The following is a 15554-nucleotide window of genomic DNA, read 5'->3' as shown; positions in this document are numbered from 1 at the left end:
GGGTGTCAGGTGCTCAAAGGCAGGGTGAAGGTAAGAAGTACTGGGCAGGAAACACTCTGATGCATGCCAGGCCAGGCTGGACACCGTTTGCTAAAATGACTAAGAACCAGGTTTGGTTTTGGGGCATTTTCCACATTAGGAGCGTTAAATGTGACAATTTACTTGCTATTTGTAAAACATCATATTTTTTTCTTCACCGAGGTAATTCTGCATATCTAAATAATCTAAGCATTTTTTTTAAGTATTATGATAAACTTATGCCTTGGTTCATCTTTTTCAGTGGTCGAAATGATAATGTGCTGCTTATGCAGTCTCACTGTAAATGTACTACTTTGCAAAACTAAAGTAAAGTTTAGTTTGGAACTTTTTTATGTCTGTACTTTATTAAGATTTGTGGTGATAGGACAACACAAATAAGTGCTTAAATGTGAAAAGGAAGGAAAACAACACATTGTACAAATGCATTCTGCTCTGATACCACTAAATAAAGTCATCTAATTAGTAAATCATGGAACAAGAAGCAGCAAAGAAGCCTAAGGCAACTCTGGAGTAGCTGCAAAGGGCCATTGCTCAGGTGAGACAATCTGTTGACAAGGCATTAGTTTTACACTCAACAAATCTGGCCTTTATGTAACATGAAACTGTGCAGGGGACACAGCACATATGATGACACCAAAATTTAATGTTTGGGTCTACATGCAAAACTCTGTGTAGGAAAACTGACACTCACTTCACCCTGAAAAACACTGTGCCTTTGATGAAGTAAGTAAGGGGCTGTGTCATGCTGTGGGGATGCAGCAGGAACAGCGTTCATTGACAGAGAAACTTCCAGTGAAAAATCTAAAAACAACATCAAATCATGCTGACTCGGCGTTTGAATATTTTGCATCATAATCTAGAAATATAAACATTTCTTTTTGAAAATAAATTGTGGAAAATGTAATATAATTATTTACGCCGTTTTGCTCAGCATATGACTGTCCAGAAGGAAGAAATGCTCATGTTAACACCGTGGATGTCAGATTTATATAACGCAGCCTTGACTTTGTCTTATTTAACATGCATGAGTGCATGCAGAAGGGTAACCCTATGAGTCGGTCCTACATAATGCCGGGGTCCAGTGACACAGTGTCATTCTAACCCCACAGAGACGCACAGGGAACTAGAGAGAAAGGAAAAACACATCAATAATTGAATCTAAATCAGTCTCTTCCTACTCTCAGCCTAATGAAGTCAGTGCCTCCAACTGGACTCTTGAAGAAACCTGTGGATAAGAAACTGTGACTCAGACGGAGAGCCTCGGTGTCTGCAGGTTCTTTTTTGGAGTTCTTGTTTGTTTTTTTTCAGTTTGTGCTCTATAGTATTTCTCAGAGTAAAGAAGCAGCTGGACTCAGGATCATCATGGTACCATGGTGGCCAAACTGTTAGGGCTGGCTTTTCTTTATCTCACAACCGGTCCATTCACCTTCTCTGCACACGGTAAGGGTTGATGGCATTTGGATTCAATTAGAAACACCAAATTACTTTTTAAAATGACTTTTTAGCTCTTAAATATTTTATCATCCTTTTATGCGCAATGTTATTTTGACATTTAATTGCATGATTTTCCTTTAGGTAACTACAAATAAAAAGTATTTTTCTTATCACCTGTCAGTGTATGAAATAATTCTAAAAAAAGGTTAAATACAAATAAAAACAATAAATTTATCAGTCACAGATGATTGCATTGTTTCCATTCCACTTCCACTGTATTTTGACCATAAATGCCACAAATAAAAATCTTCCTATTCCAGATTCAAATCCAAAAAATGATAAATTTATTCCAACATAACTTGTACAATTAAATCATTACTTTTTCTCTGTTTTTGTGCTGTTGTTTCCTCTATATTTGCTTTATAACAGAGAAATAGTAAATTTGAAAAGGTTAAACATTTTTCCAAGTTGCATTTGAAAATAAAGTGAGATTGTTTTGTTGTTTTGGAATCCTGTGAACCTCTCCTGAAACTTGCAGTGTAATCAAACCTGCAGCAGGACACCAGCAGGGCACCTGACACCACCATCTTTCTCCATGACCCTTTTGCAGGCACGTCAGTGTACCCTGTCCCAACTTCATCTATTAACATCAATCCAAACTGGGAGGTGGTCTACCGGGACACTGATGTTTATGGGGTGGTGGGCAAAGCGGTGATCCTGGAGTGTGGCACCAGCGTGCCTGACATCTACATATGGAGCTTCACCAAGCCCGGCACTGATGGCATCAGAGCAGTGGTGTATAATCTGGGGAAAGGGCCGAGGATCCAGCAGCTTGCTGAGACACTTGGACAGTTGACCATCATCTCAAACAGTGCAGCAGTGAGCATTGAGAAGCTGCCTCTGGCTGCTCATGGCCTGTTCACCTGCCAGGCCTTCTACAATGTCGACAAGGAGCCCGTAGTCTACTATTACTACGTTCACCTCAATGTCAGAGGTAAGACTCTTAACTCAAATTACGTTTCTTCGTCAAGCAGGGTGTGCGTAACAGGTTCAGCTTTTCTTGTGTACTTTGACACTTCTTCTGGTAAGTGTTACATTTTTGATCACCAAATCAGTGACCAACAAGTCAACAGTTCTCTTTTGTTAAAAGAATAAATAAATAAAATCACGGAAGCAATATATAGGTTTTAAAAGTTAGTCTTCCATACTGCCTTGCTTTGGACGCCAAATCATAGTTTTATCTGCTTGTTTATTTGCTTGCTTTCTTACAGTAATGCGAAGCAAACTGGGCTGGAACAAAAACCATTTTTCTTTTACAGGTTTTTCTTTTTTGTCTAATATTGTAGATCAAGCATTTCAGACTGTTTTGGTGAAGGACTGTTTTGCTCCCAGTGCTCTTTTCTCATTTAATCTAACTTTCACTGTAGATGTAATTGGTCAATTCTTTCAGTTCAACATCATTAGGGGGGCTTTGAGCATGAGCTGCCTTTTGAAGATCAGTCTACAACTGTTTAATTAGATATATGTCCAGACTTTGACTAGGTCATTCCAAAACCTTGTTTTGTGTCTTAGCCACTCGCAGGTGAACTCGCCGGTGTGCTTTGAAACATTGACTAAGTTTAAAACTTTGCTATTTTGGGGATTTGTTTGTGAATTCATAAATAAAGTGCCTGGCACCAAGCTCTTTAAATCAGTTTGTGAGACCTTAAAAAGAAACACACAAATCATAGATCAGGTGTAATGGTTTTACACCAAAACAAGTCTGTCCATTTTTTATTTTTTATTTTTTTTGATAATCAACAGAATCAACAGTCATTCAGTCTACAAGTAGCCTTAACGCTGGTATAGTATGCAAACAAAAGAGTCAGATAGTTCATGGAGTGGTTCAGTCATGCACTGTGAAAACACAACATAATGAAAATTATTATTATCATACATAACACTCTTATTTCCTTCTGTCTTTTTCTTGAACACAGTCCCCGTCAGTAAGCCGTATCTATCGCTAAGCGAAGTGTCTCCGGTGGAAGGCTCCACCATGTCAATGCAATGCAACTTGGAAAACGGAACCGGGCCAATCCAGTATGTATGGCAGCATGAAACCCACAGTGGCAACATTACGGTGGTGGCCCAGGGAAGCAGCAACCGCATCAACATGACGGACGTCAACAGAAACCACACCGGCTGGTACCGCTGCATCGCCACCAATGCCGTCAACAGTGAGAGCTCTAACCGCTTATGGCTGGACACCATCTGTGAGTGTTAAGAAGTTTATTTAATCATGTTTTATAATCTTTTAAAAGAGTGTTAATATATTTGCAAATTCCCATTTATTTTCTGTTTTCAGAAATAAAATTAAAAAAAAACATGGCAATTTTTTTTATTAATCTTCCTTTTGCTCTGACAAATAATCAATGAGTACAATCCACAAGTGTATAATTTAGTATCAGTATAAGGCCAGTTTTTCTCTGAAGGTGTTTGTTCAAGAACAAAAACGTTGTGTAAAGACAAAAGACGACACTAGACACAACAAAACAATATGAAGTTCAATAATATCTCAAAAAATATCCCAACCTTTAAACATGACACAGATTATAGTTCACCTTCTAAATTCATGTGTTTATCTTATTACTTTGTCTTGTGTTTGTTATAAAACCTCAAATTTTGTTTAGTAAATTTGACTGTTTTCTTACTGAAGTGTTTTGATTTGTTGATGCTGATTGGTTGCTTTTCATCCAGTTGAATGTAGCACAGAGTAGTAAAAACTTTACTCCTTATAATACTAAGACATGTCTTCCCATCCCAAACTGATAAACGGTATCAGTGCTTGGACACATCTGGGCCTTTCATCTCTTAGATCCTTCCATGTTCTTTCTCTGCAGATGGTCCAGACATCCCCCGGATAGATGTGACTCCCTACAGTATAACGGAGCGGGGTTACTCTGCGTTGGAGAGAGAGACTGTTTCACTGATGTGTCAAGCCCCGTCCAATCCAGCCAGTCAGTACGTCTGGTTCTACAACAACTCCCAGGTCTACAGCGGGCCGCAGTACACCATCACCAAGATCCTTCGCATGCACACAGGAGACTACGCCTGCTTGGCCCAGAACACATACCTAAACACCCGCTCCAAAAAAACCATCAGCCTGACTGTTTACTGTGAGTGTGACCTCTGACCTCAGGTCCTGTTGTTTACCTCTTTTGCTCTTTTGTCCAACCTGAGTTATTCAGTTCCAGAGTGCTTTCTCTGTCTCGGTACAATAAGATGCAGAATGGGGTCTTTCCTCTTTCGCCACATTAAGCTTTCTTTCTTTATTCTTACACAATTCAGTATTTCATTTTCACTCATTCAGACGTCAGATCAAACTCACACAACAACATAAAAACACAAACAAGACAAAGAAAGTATTGCAGATCTGTTCAGGAGTTGGACCTTCGGAGAGTTCGAAGGCACTTTTTCAGGTACCCTTTGCTGCAGTCCATGTCATGCAAGTACAGGTTGATCATAGAGGTGGTTACTTTTGATTCACTCTACTCTAATCGCGTGAAAAGATTCAAACCCAGCATTTTGAAGAATCTGCCCTGATGAATTTACCTCCACTTCGAACATCACTGCGTGGCCACTCTATGATCTATCCTTGCAGACCCTCCTGACGGTTCCCCTTCCTGCTCTGTGGAGGCCGCTCTGAATCACACTGCTCTGAAGCTGCTCTGCGTTTGGACCGGGGGATTCCCCTCCCCGTCCTTGGACTGGACCGGAGATCTGGTGCAGGCAGGAAAAACCCAGGTGGACGCAGAACAACAAACTAATATACAAAGTGGCACTGCCATCATTCTGCCCTCTCAGAGCGTGACCTCGAACAGCCTGTTCAGATGTGTGGGCTCCCATCCTGCTCTGAAACAAACTACAGAGTGCAGCACACGAACATGTGAGTACACAAAGGTCACAGCAGATGATGACAAAAAGTGTTTTTTTGTTGTCATCCCATGTTTTATTTCCATACTACTCCTCCTTACAGACATTCCCCCTGCAGAACCGGTGTGTTTTGCCTACGTCACAAACACTCAGCAATACCTGATGCTGTCCTGCTCCTGGGATGGAGGGGCCCCAAAGGCCTTAGTGTGGTGGGAGGGGCCAGGGGGCCAAAGCAAAGGAGGTCAAGAAAACTCCAACATCCTGGTCCTCCGTTATGGGACGGCCCGAAGTGGGACACCGTACACCTGCTACGCTAAACACCCACTTCTGGCGGAAGCAAAGAGTTGCAGACTCACACTGGGTCAGTCCTTACGATCGCTGTGCCAAACGGTAAACAGCAGAAGGGATTTTTGTTTTTAAAAAATACTTAATATCTTTCATTTTCAGAGGCCCCGGTGTTGTTGACGCAGCGCAGAGTCATCTCTGTGTTCGAGGGGAGTGACGTTCAGCTCACCTGCAATCTGAGAGCCAATTACCTTCCAGCCAATGAAATCACCTGGTTCAACAATCAGGGCGTGGATGTCCGAGACACTTCGAAGTACATGCTGCTGCGTACGTCTGCCTGGGCCAACCTGACTGTAAGAGAAACCGACGAGTTGCAGGACAGCGGAGAATACAGATGCTCCACTTCAAACGCAGTGGGAGGCGCTGAGATCAACATCACTCTGGTGGTCCAGAGTAAGAATCTCTTTGGATTTTCTAAATTTGGTAACTGATATTATAAGACCAGTTTTGAGGGCACATTTCTTTTTGCTTTGCCTCTGCATCAGAATACCCCATGCCGCCCAATGCCACCCTGATCAGAGCGACGTACAACAGCCGACAGCGTACCGAGGTGGAGCTGGAGTGGCAGGTCGACGGTACGGAGGAGACTGGAGGATGGACTGGTTTCCACCTGGAGCACCAGTGGGTGTCTGAGCGACCAAACAAGAGAGGGAGCAGCAATATTTCACAGCTGCAGATGGAGGAGAGGATTGGTTCCCAAGACTGGTACCGTATCATCATCCAGGATCCAAACAGCAGGAGTCACACAGTTCGAGGACTGACTCCGACCGTTACCTACCAGTTCCGCATAACACCCATCAACCACCGCACCATCGGACACCCGTCTGTAGCCAGGACTCCAGGTACAGCAAGTTAACTCTTAAAAGGCAATAATACAAGCAAGACTTATAAACAGTAGGATAAAGCAGATCATGTAGGCCAATAACAAGACCAAATGATATTTTAAATCTCTTCAGCCATCAGAGTTTTTTGTGATTGCTGCTGGTCTGATTACTGTATTAAAAATCTAATTTTGTTTTTCTTTTTATCCTCTTAGGTGAAAGACACACACAACAAAAAAGCAAATGCACACATTGACACACACCTGACACTGGCACATTCATCCAACTTCTCTCTGTTTCCACTTCCTTCCTCTCAAAACTTTCTAAAACTGACCCCATTTAGATTCTTCTTATAAAACGCTTGATTTGTTAAAATAAATACATGTTGTAGAAATTTTACTGGGCTAACTAGAGGATTTATATTTGAGTAAGATACATTTTTCCCAATTTTGCAATGCTATGTTTGCAGTATAAACTGGATTAGAACCACTTCAGATTCTTACAGAACGTACTTTTCAGGATGAACTATTTCCTTGTTGTTTTTTTTTTTATTTACTTCAGAGGTGTACTATTTTGCAATCTGTAACTGTGGTCTCTTGCAGCGGAACCACGCAACAACATGTACCCTGCTGTGATTGGAGCAGCAATAGGCGGGATGCTCTTCGCAGCCATTCTCACAATCCTGCTGCTCATGTACATAATCCGCAACCGCAACAACAATCCCAGTGAGTCTTAGACAGGGGAATCACTTTTGCAAATGCAGCATGTAATAATAAAGCCACTTAAACATTTTTATGCGTTAATGTTGTATTTTTGTTCCCCCAGGACTGCATGACCTGCTGTTTGGCATGTGAGTATCTGGGTATTGATGTTCGTTTATCTGTATGAGGCTCAATTGCCAAATAAATAATCCATGCCTTTTTTTCCTGTTTGTTTATTTCTAGGCAGCACAGCCAGTCAAGAGAGAACATTAATTTTCCAGAGGATGAAATGGTCAGAGGGTCAGATGGAGGGATAGAGGACATCGGGGGATTAGCAACTGCAGGCAAGTCAACCCCAAAAACTGTTTCTTCTGTTTTTATCATTGACATAACATTTTGTTAAGAATCAACAGTTTATTTAAAAGCCTTTCCACCAAAATTGTTTCACACTATTTGAATTGACAGTCTTTGACCTTTAAACTAAATCCATTCTGGAAAAATCAGATGTTTTATTAGTCCGATTTTATTGTTTTTAGTCATGTATTGTTTTTCTAATCTACAGAAACAGCATTTTCAACAGGTCACACTGTAAAAACACAAAATCTCACCAACTGTTTTTGGTCCATTTCTAGTGAAAATATCCTAATATGCTTGAAAAAATATTGGGATACTAGAATATTTGCCATAAAGCTCATATATCCTTACAAGCTTGTTTTATGTCTATAATTCATTAATAAAAAAATAATGGTTTCATTGGCAGATTATGTGCCTTACAAAATGGGGAAAAAGTCTTATAAGTGAAATAATCTTCCAATGGAACTAGCACTTTATTTAAAATCAGTTTTAAGGAACCATTTACTTAAAACAAGCTCATATATCTTACTGACAAGTTGTAAGTTACGTTTATCTAAATTCAAATTTACTAAGATATTTGCTCTAGAACTTTGACCAAAAATACTTGGTAAGATTTTGGGTTTTTGTAGGTTAACAGTTCAGTTAATTTCCGTGTGTATGTATATATATATACATATATATATATATATACACTGCTCAAAAAATAAAGGGAACACTCAAATAACACATCCTAGATCTGAATGAATGAAATATTCTCATTGAATACTTTGTTCTGTACAAAGTTGAATGTGCCGACAACAAAATCACACAAAAATCATCAATGGAAATCAAATTTATTAACCAATGGAGGCCTGGATTTGGAGCCACACACAAAATTAAAGTGAAATGTTCCCTTTATTTTTTTTGAGCAGTATATATATATATATATATATATATATATATATATATATATATATATATATATATATATATATATATATATATATATATATGTATGTATATATACACACACACTCACACACAGACTCCACATGTTAGTTTGTTCAGATTTATTTACACTTTAATGACAATATTAAAACCCAAAGACTGATAATGTATTTTTTTAAATTTTGCTTTACATTATAACTTTTATAATGCAAAGCATTTTGAACTGTCTTTTTGCTGAAATGTGCTACACAAATAAAGCTGGTTGTACTTTGAGAGCCTGTTTCCTTCTCATTTACTGGATGTTGATCTTTTTCAGGCCCAGCCGTTTCTATACCCAGGGCATCCTCGCCCCTCACCGCGGCACCCAGGAGTGCCACTCCCACCCCCACCAGTCAAGCCCCTTCCTCTGGAGACGATAACGAGCCAGTGAGCGTCACAATCACAGTCAAGGCTGCAGAATCCTAGAATAAATAAACCAGCTGTAGTTTACGCTGGAGCCCTTGTTGTAGATAGGGTCGTGCATGTCGATTTGTCTTATTTATCTAACAAAACATTTTGATGTTGGTTTAAAAAAGTCTGGGACTGCAAAAATGAGCTAGACGGTCAATTTACTATGTATAATATGTACATGTTAAGTGTCTTTTTTTTTTTTAGCTTTTCACCTTAGCAGGCGTCCGTCTTCATTACACATTAACCTCAAATCCTTTCAGATTTCCATATAGGATAGTAATACGCATTTGTGTATCAATTGAAATATACGATTTTTTTCCATTATCACAGATCTTTATTAATTTATTCAGCTTTAAACATTAACATATCAAAAACAACCAGAACACTTCAGTCTTTATGAATGGCCGATTGTAGAAAACCATGTGATTTATAAAGTCCTGATCTTTCAAGTGTATAAAACAAACAAGTGTTAACAACAGGAACATGTAAATATATACAGTTTGTCTCTAAAGTCCATGACAGTTTTTCTCTGCTTATTATGTGATGGGAAGTAAAATCTTCTGAGTGCAGACCACATCTCCGAGCTTCTGCTTTATCTTCACAAAGAGTCGTTTGAACTCCAATCCGTCACCCTGAAAAGGCAAAGTCATTTCAGCGTTTCAGAGCAATGCAAACAAGAATTCCCAAAATGCATCTGATGTATTCTCTTAAGCGATTAAGCAATATTTGTACAAAAAGGCAATGACTGGTTGCAAAATCTGTCTGAGTAGCAGGACTAATTCGCTATGGTGCCTCTCAATAACAGTTCAAAGTCTTCCTTCCATAAGATAAATGCAATTTAAAGATAAGGAAAGTTTTCATCTTATATTTCCTTACATATTTATGTGTTTTGGAGGGTTTTGTATGTGATTTTTTGACAGAATTCAGCACATAGTTGTGAAGTGGAAGGACATTTATACATGGCTGTCAGTCTCATTCCAAATAAAAACACTGAAAAATTGATAGAAGTGAAAGAACATTTTTCTTCAACACATATAAATCTCAATAAAACAGACTGAAGTTGTGGTTCTAATGTGATCAAATGAGAAAAGGTTTAAATAATCTGATTACTTTTAAAAACTATTTTAAATATGTGCTTGCAGAGCAAAAAAAAAGGACAATCATTTTATAAATTTCTGTTGCTGCTTCTGCACTTTCCCTGTATTTTCTCTGGTTTCCAAGCCTGTTTCACTTTGCACATTCAAGGTTTTAGAAGAATTCAACCTGAATGCTCATTCACATGAAAAACCACATTCAGGCATCAACGTGAAGCGTGGCCGCTTACCTTCGACAGTCTGAAATCCAGCAACACTCGCTGATTCATCTCCAGCAAAAAGACCTTGAAGATTAGCTTGTTGTTACGTTTGTCCAGAGTGCTCACAGTAACCTGAAGAGGAGGGAGAACTTTATGAACATACAAACGCACCAGCTCCAGTCAGAGGAGGCCAGTGTGAAGGCAGTCCTTTATTACCATCCACTAAAAAAAAAAAAAAAGAGGAAGTGTTTACCTGTTGGGTGCAGGTGAGTTTGAAGACAAGTGCCATGCCGTCACAGACGTCTTTCAGGGCAGATAAGGAGGCGTCGGCGTTCACGTTGGTAAAGAAGCGAGTCATTCTTCGGACTAATCTTTGCCACAGTGACTATTTACAGAGAGAAACACGTCAACAAAGTATTAAATGTGAGTTTTTGTTCATTTTTAATACATTTGCAATATTTTCTGAATGCGCCGTACCTGACTGGCCCCTGGCGTGCCCAGCAGCTGACTGCCCAGCAACATGTGCTCAGGTTTAGTCGGCTGGGAGAAGCTGACCTGCCCTTCAGTCGGGCCGAACAACAACATGGATTCCCATCCACCTGGAGCAAAGTCAGGCTGAGAGCTGGAAAACTGCATCCTGTCATCACTACACACACGGAAAGATCATAAATAAATAATATTTCGGCTAAATCTGTTTGAAAACATCACTTTGTTCCAAGGCTTGGACCTGTTTGTCCGGGATTTAAGCTCCAACTCCGTTCGAAGAACTTTGTTGGATCCTGATCTCTGACAACCTGGAGAACAAAATTCAGAAATCAGCCCCGTGAAAATTAACCCAATAAGACACATGATTAAAATAACATCTGAAAATAACTCAAACCCTTTTTTTCTTTAAAGAGAGTAAAAAAACAAAATTAAGAAGTTAAACTTGCTCTAATGGTATAATAATTTGGCTTAATCTTTATGTCTACTAACATAAAATACAACAGAAGGAATTATTTGTTCTTTTTGAAAAAATGATGCTGATCTAATGCTACATGAAGCCTGAAAGGTAAAAGTTTGTATCAGGCTTGCCTTGAGTAAACCAGCGATCCTTCTGTATGTCTGCGATAATGATTCTTGCATCAGGACGGGGCAGCAGCAATTTGGACAGCAAACCTAAGGAAATTTATGAAAAAAAAAAAAAAGAATTAAACCTGTAGATTTTAAAACATTTTTGACATTTGATGAGTAAAATCTTTATCTTTTAAACTGACTTATACAAGCTTTACTTCAAAAACCATAAAATGCAAACTCAACTAAACCTGGAATTGATTACTGTTTTCTAAATCAATATTCTGCGAAGCAGTTTATGCTCTGGGATGGCTTTATTTTGTTTTTAAAAATCGTGTTTGTGCCTATTCACATCTGAACCAAAACCCGAGGCTGCATTTATCTACAGGTCTGAAACCAAACTGATCAATGAGTGGGGCAAAAAGTCAACTTGTGATATAATTAAACATAGAAGACATAATTTTAAAAAAAATTTAAACGTACTTTATATTCCAGAGATTTGAAATTTAACATTTTAATGTATGGAATGGGGGGGGAAGTCTACAAATTCTAATTTTTCAAAACAATATATAATTTTTTTATTTCATTAGTGAAGGAATGATGACTTTATAAATGATTTCCACCTTTACAGAATACAAATTAATAAAACTAAATACATTTTAGTAAGAAAAATATTGCAATCCATGTCAGACGCAGCGTATTTTCTTTTCCAGAATTCAGTACGACACGTAGTTGTTGGTGTAGTCCGAGTCTTACTAAGAGGCATGGGCTGGATTTTCTTCCAGGGAGGTAGGTAAGTCTTCTTCTGGATCCAGTCTGAGTATTCCTGGCAGCTCTCGGTGGGTTGGTCCCAGGGCAGTTCTGATAAAGAAAAACAAACATGTTGACCAAAGGTTTCTGCACCTCGACAGCAAGTCACGGGAAATCCTCCTGATCATTTGTGACACAGATTCACAGCAGAAAAAATAAAATAAAATAAATAAAAAATTCCAGATAATTTCAATTTCCATCTCACCTCTTTTGTTTCACAATAATAAAGGTGACAACGTTATTTGTATTTGTTTATTCATTTCAAACACATTTTAAAAAACATGAGAACAAGCAATCAAAACATGTGAATACATAACCAAGAACAAAACAATTTGTTTACTTCTTTTTTTTCAGTTTGAAAGAAGTAGGAAGAAGTGAACACTTATTTAATCCTACCCCTTATCTCAATTTAATGGAATATATTACTGACTCAATAATGATCAAAAATGTGTAATTGAAACCATGCTATATTATTATGGTGCCTTTTTAATATACTGTCCCAACAATAAATTATATTACATGGACAGGATAGCTACAAACTAATTCTCATGAGACAAGAAAATGTACGGATAATACTAACAGTAGTAATGACAAGTGTAAATAACAACCTCACATAGAGCAAAGGTTCCCTGTACAATGTGAGTAACATAGCTTTGTACTTTTTTTTTTTAATCAAACAATTGATTTAGACACCTTTCAAAGGTATCTGGTTCTGATGACTGAAGTTTGTGGGCAAAATGCAAAAATTTGAGGAATCAATAATTTCCCAAAAACTGAAAATTCCTACAGTCCAAATGCACCATTTGCGTCTCACCTCCTGCCAGCATCGCAGTCAGAACGATACCACAGGCCCAGACATCTGCAGGCTGAGCTTGGTACTCCTGCTGGCTGAGAAGCTCTGGAGCAACGTAGGGCAGCGTTCCACAGAGTCGATTCAGAGGGCGCTCCCGCCCTTTGAAACGAAACATGGTGGCCAGACCGAAATCCGTCAGCTTTAAGTTGTCTAAGAGGAAAGAAAACATCTCATGAAATATGTTAAACATGGACTCCAATTAGTACACATTTTATTTCCTCACCTTTGTCATCCAGCAAAATGTTCTCTGGCTTTATATCTCTGTGGGTGATGCCAAGGTTATGAAGGTACTCCTATGAAAACAGAGCAAAAACAAAACCTTTAAAACAAGTGTAGATTTTTCAAACTTTTACAGTCTGAATTGACTCACCACAGCGGCTATTAGCTGCTTGAAAAACTTATGAGCATCTTTCTCTGGCATCCCCACATCAGGCTCTATAACAACAAAAGGAACCACCCAAAAAACTTAGCATACACCCAAAAAACTTGTTGTGTTTCATGTGATAAAACACAATAAAGTGTATAAATATAAAGTAAAAGGTAAAGTTTGACGATATGTTGTTGCAGCACACATTTGTCCATAGAATCCATATAAAATACATTCAAGTTTGTGGATGAAATGTGAAAGAATGCGAAAATTTTCAAGAGATCTTGGCACTTTCACGAAGGGTCGTGGATGCAAATTTACACTGCGAATAAATGTCACAAAAACATTCTGCAACAACTTGTCCATTACCGATACGGTCGAACAGCTCTCCTCCGGTGCAGTACTCCAGAAAAAGATAAACAGTCGGTCCTTCCTTTCGATGACCAAAGAACCTCACGATGCTGGGGTGGGTGAGCATCTAAAAGAGAATAAGTGTTAAAATGTGTAGATTGTGAGGCTTAAAGTGCAAAATAAGCAGCCTACCTTGTGGATGCAGACCTCCTTTTTGACATTGTCTGCACACTCTTTAGCCTGAGAAGTGTCAATCACCTTCACTGCCACTGCCTCTTCAGTCTGTCTGTTCACCAATAACCTCACTCTGACACAGTCAGAAAAAATAATGATAATGGTTCAATTATGAGGCATATGACAATGTTTTAAATAAATGACAATAAGTTGTGTGGAAAAACTAAATTGTGGATAAATGTATTGCAGTTTTTACTGCTATGCATAAAAACATATTCAGAGACAATGCAAACATCTATATTTCAGAGGGTACAAAATTTAAGACAAGATTTGCATTTTCGAGTGGTCAAATATGCACAATCTACTGTTTGACGGCTATGAAAAAAGTAAAAAAATATATAACAACTCATTCTTACTCTCCATAAGCTCCTTCTCCCAGAGTCTGAACGACGTCCCAGTCCTGCACAAAAGGGATCGCCATGCTGCGATGCAGACAGAAATATGTTTTTATAATACGTCAAACAAGGACTCCGTATCTCATTAACAACGGTGCGTTTTAAACCTGTCATTCCTAAAGTCTAGACATGCTAGGAAGGACGCGAGATGTTAAATGTCACTATTCATTCAAAGAAAAAAGTAATTTAAATATCTGTATATTTCATCGTACCTGAACCGGTTCGCGAAAGACTAAAATAACTTTGTCATGTGTCAGCGGTGGAAGCTTTATAAAATCCTGGCGTAAATTTGGCGCCTTGTTGTTTTACTGGATGCAACTTCCGCTAAGCTTCGTCATTTCCGCTAGACCAACGTGGGATCTGCGCGCTGTCGCCCTCTGTCGCAATAAAATAAAATAAAATGAAATAAAATAAAATAAAATAAAAACATTTGAGAATTGATAGTTGTATCATTTTGGAAAACTGACTAAATAAGTTCATGGAGGGATGATTAACTAAATTGCACTAATTAAGCATCCTTATTAATATTTGGTTAGAATGAAAAACAAACACCAATGTAAGTAATGGTAATAGTTTTTTAAAAGCCGATTTAAACCATTACATTAGTCGGGTTACATGGGGTCTACAGACTTCTCCACAAGATGGCGCTGGAGAAAACTATACAAGTCAAAAAGAAAAGATTGAGAAAAATCTATGCATAAAAATTAAGCCTGTAACTGACAAATCTTTTTCATTAAATCCAAAATTATTTTTCCTGTAATTCCAGCATCCAGGCTTTAGACAGTTATTGGCAATGAAAATATCAACATGAAAAGATGAGCCTCCTTCTGAGAAAGTATTATAACGGTACACTGTTGTTCATATCTGTGTTGGCCTAAAACAACAAGTTAATCAACAAACATCACTCAAGTGTGCCTTCGTTTTTGGGAAATGATGAGGCAAATGTTTGTATTTTATCTCTGTTTCACAATGACTTTGTTTTTTTTGTGCAATGTGTGACCCTGTGCAAGTACACACAGTGGGAAAACCAAAATTTTAAAGAGAAAGGAAAATGTTATGGCCTATCTTAGAGTAGTTCCATAAAATTAAGGACATCCATAAGAAAGCCTGATTATTCCAAGTTAACTAAACCATCTTGTTTCGTTACGAGTTATCTTTTCTTTCTTCTTAGTATTTGGGCAGACAGTACTCTAAACTGAAACGTTTTGGGGAAA

At 38.4% G+C, this 15554-nt stretch overlaps 2 protein-coding genes across 2 annotated transcripts; one reads left to right on the top strand and one right to left on the bottom strand.

The window, feature by feature from the left end:
* Positions 1-1317: 1317 nt before the first annotated feature.
* On the top strand, positions 1318-9552 carry vsig10l2 (V-set and immunoglobulin domain containing 10 like 2). Its single transcript, XM_088012681.1, has 12 exons — positions 1318-1479; positions 2084-2467; positions 3450-3725; positions 4353-4628; positions 5114-5398; positions 5489-5746; positions 5833-6123; positions 6216-6572; positions 7154-7276; positions 7377-7401; positions 7496-7596; positions 8850-9552. Exons 1-12 carry the CDS (start codon positions 1410-1412, stop codon positions 8996-8998), a joined length of 2595 nt encoding a protein of 864 aa, XP_087868807.1. The 5' UTR covers positions 1318-1409; the 3' UTR covers positions 8999-9552.
* Positions 9295-14971, bottom strand: chek1 (checkpoint kinase 1). Its single transcript, XM_088012680.1, has 14 exons — positions 14553-14971; positions 14302-14367; positions 13904-14018; positions 13730-13838; positions 13364-13428; positions 13217-13286; positions 12955-13143; positions 12087-12191; positions 11352-11435; positions 11005-11071; positions 10755-10923; positions 10531-10662; positions 10308-10409; positions 9295-9615 (listed from the first exon to the last, which is right to left on the bottom strand). The coding sequence occupies exons 2-14, from the start codon at positions 14364-14366 to the stop codon at positions 9520-9522; spliced, it is 1368 nt and encodes a 455-aa protein (XP_087868806.1). The 5' UTR covers position 14367; positions 14553-14971; the 3' UTR covers positions 9295-9519.
* Between the last annotated feature and the right edge of the window lie 583 nt (positions 14972-15554).

The sequence above is a fragment of the Poecilia mexicana genome, unplaced genomic scaffold, assembly GCF_051168715.1.
Source record: "Poecilia mexicana isolate PSO_F unplaced genomic scaffold, ASM5116871v1 scaffold_14, whole genome shotgun sequence".
Taxonomy (NCBI): domain Eukaryota; kingdom Metazoa; phylum Chordata; class Actinopteri; order Cyprinodontiformes; family Poeciliidae; genus Poecilia; species Poecilia mexicana.
The sequence above is the reverse complement of the archived record's forward strand: the minus strand, read 5'-3'. Positions and strand labels throughout refer to the sequence as shown.

Excerpts from the sequence above, each read along its gene's own strand:
- chek1 (XM_088012680.1), bottom strand. The coding sequence starts at position 14,366 with ATGGCGATCCCTTTTGTGCAGGACTGGGACGTCGTTCAGACTCTGGGA. Across the intron at positions 14,019-14,301 it reads GGAGAAGGAGCTTATGGAGA|AGTGAGGTTATTGGTGAACA; the intron begins GTAAGAATGAGT and ends TGACTGTGTCAG. Across the intron at positions 12,192-12,954 it reads GACTGCGATGCTGGCAGGAG|AACTGCCCTGGGACCAACCC; the intron begins GTGAGACGCAAA and ends TTTCTTTATCAG.
- vsig10l2 (XM_088012681.1), top strand. The coding sequence starts at position 1,410 with ATGGTGGCCAAACTGTTAGGGCTGGCTTTTCTTTATCTCACAACCGGT. Across the intron at positions 6,573-7,153 it reads GTCTGTAGCCAGGACTCCAG|CGGAACCACGCAACAACATG; the intron begins GTACAGCAAGTT and ends GGTCTCTTGCAG. Across the intron at positions 7,402-7,495 it reads CATGACCTGCTGTTTGGCAT|GCAGCACAGCCAGTCAAGAG; the intron begins GTGAGTATCTGG and ends GTTTATTTCTAG.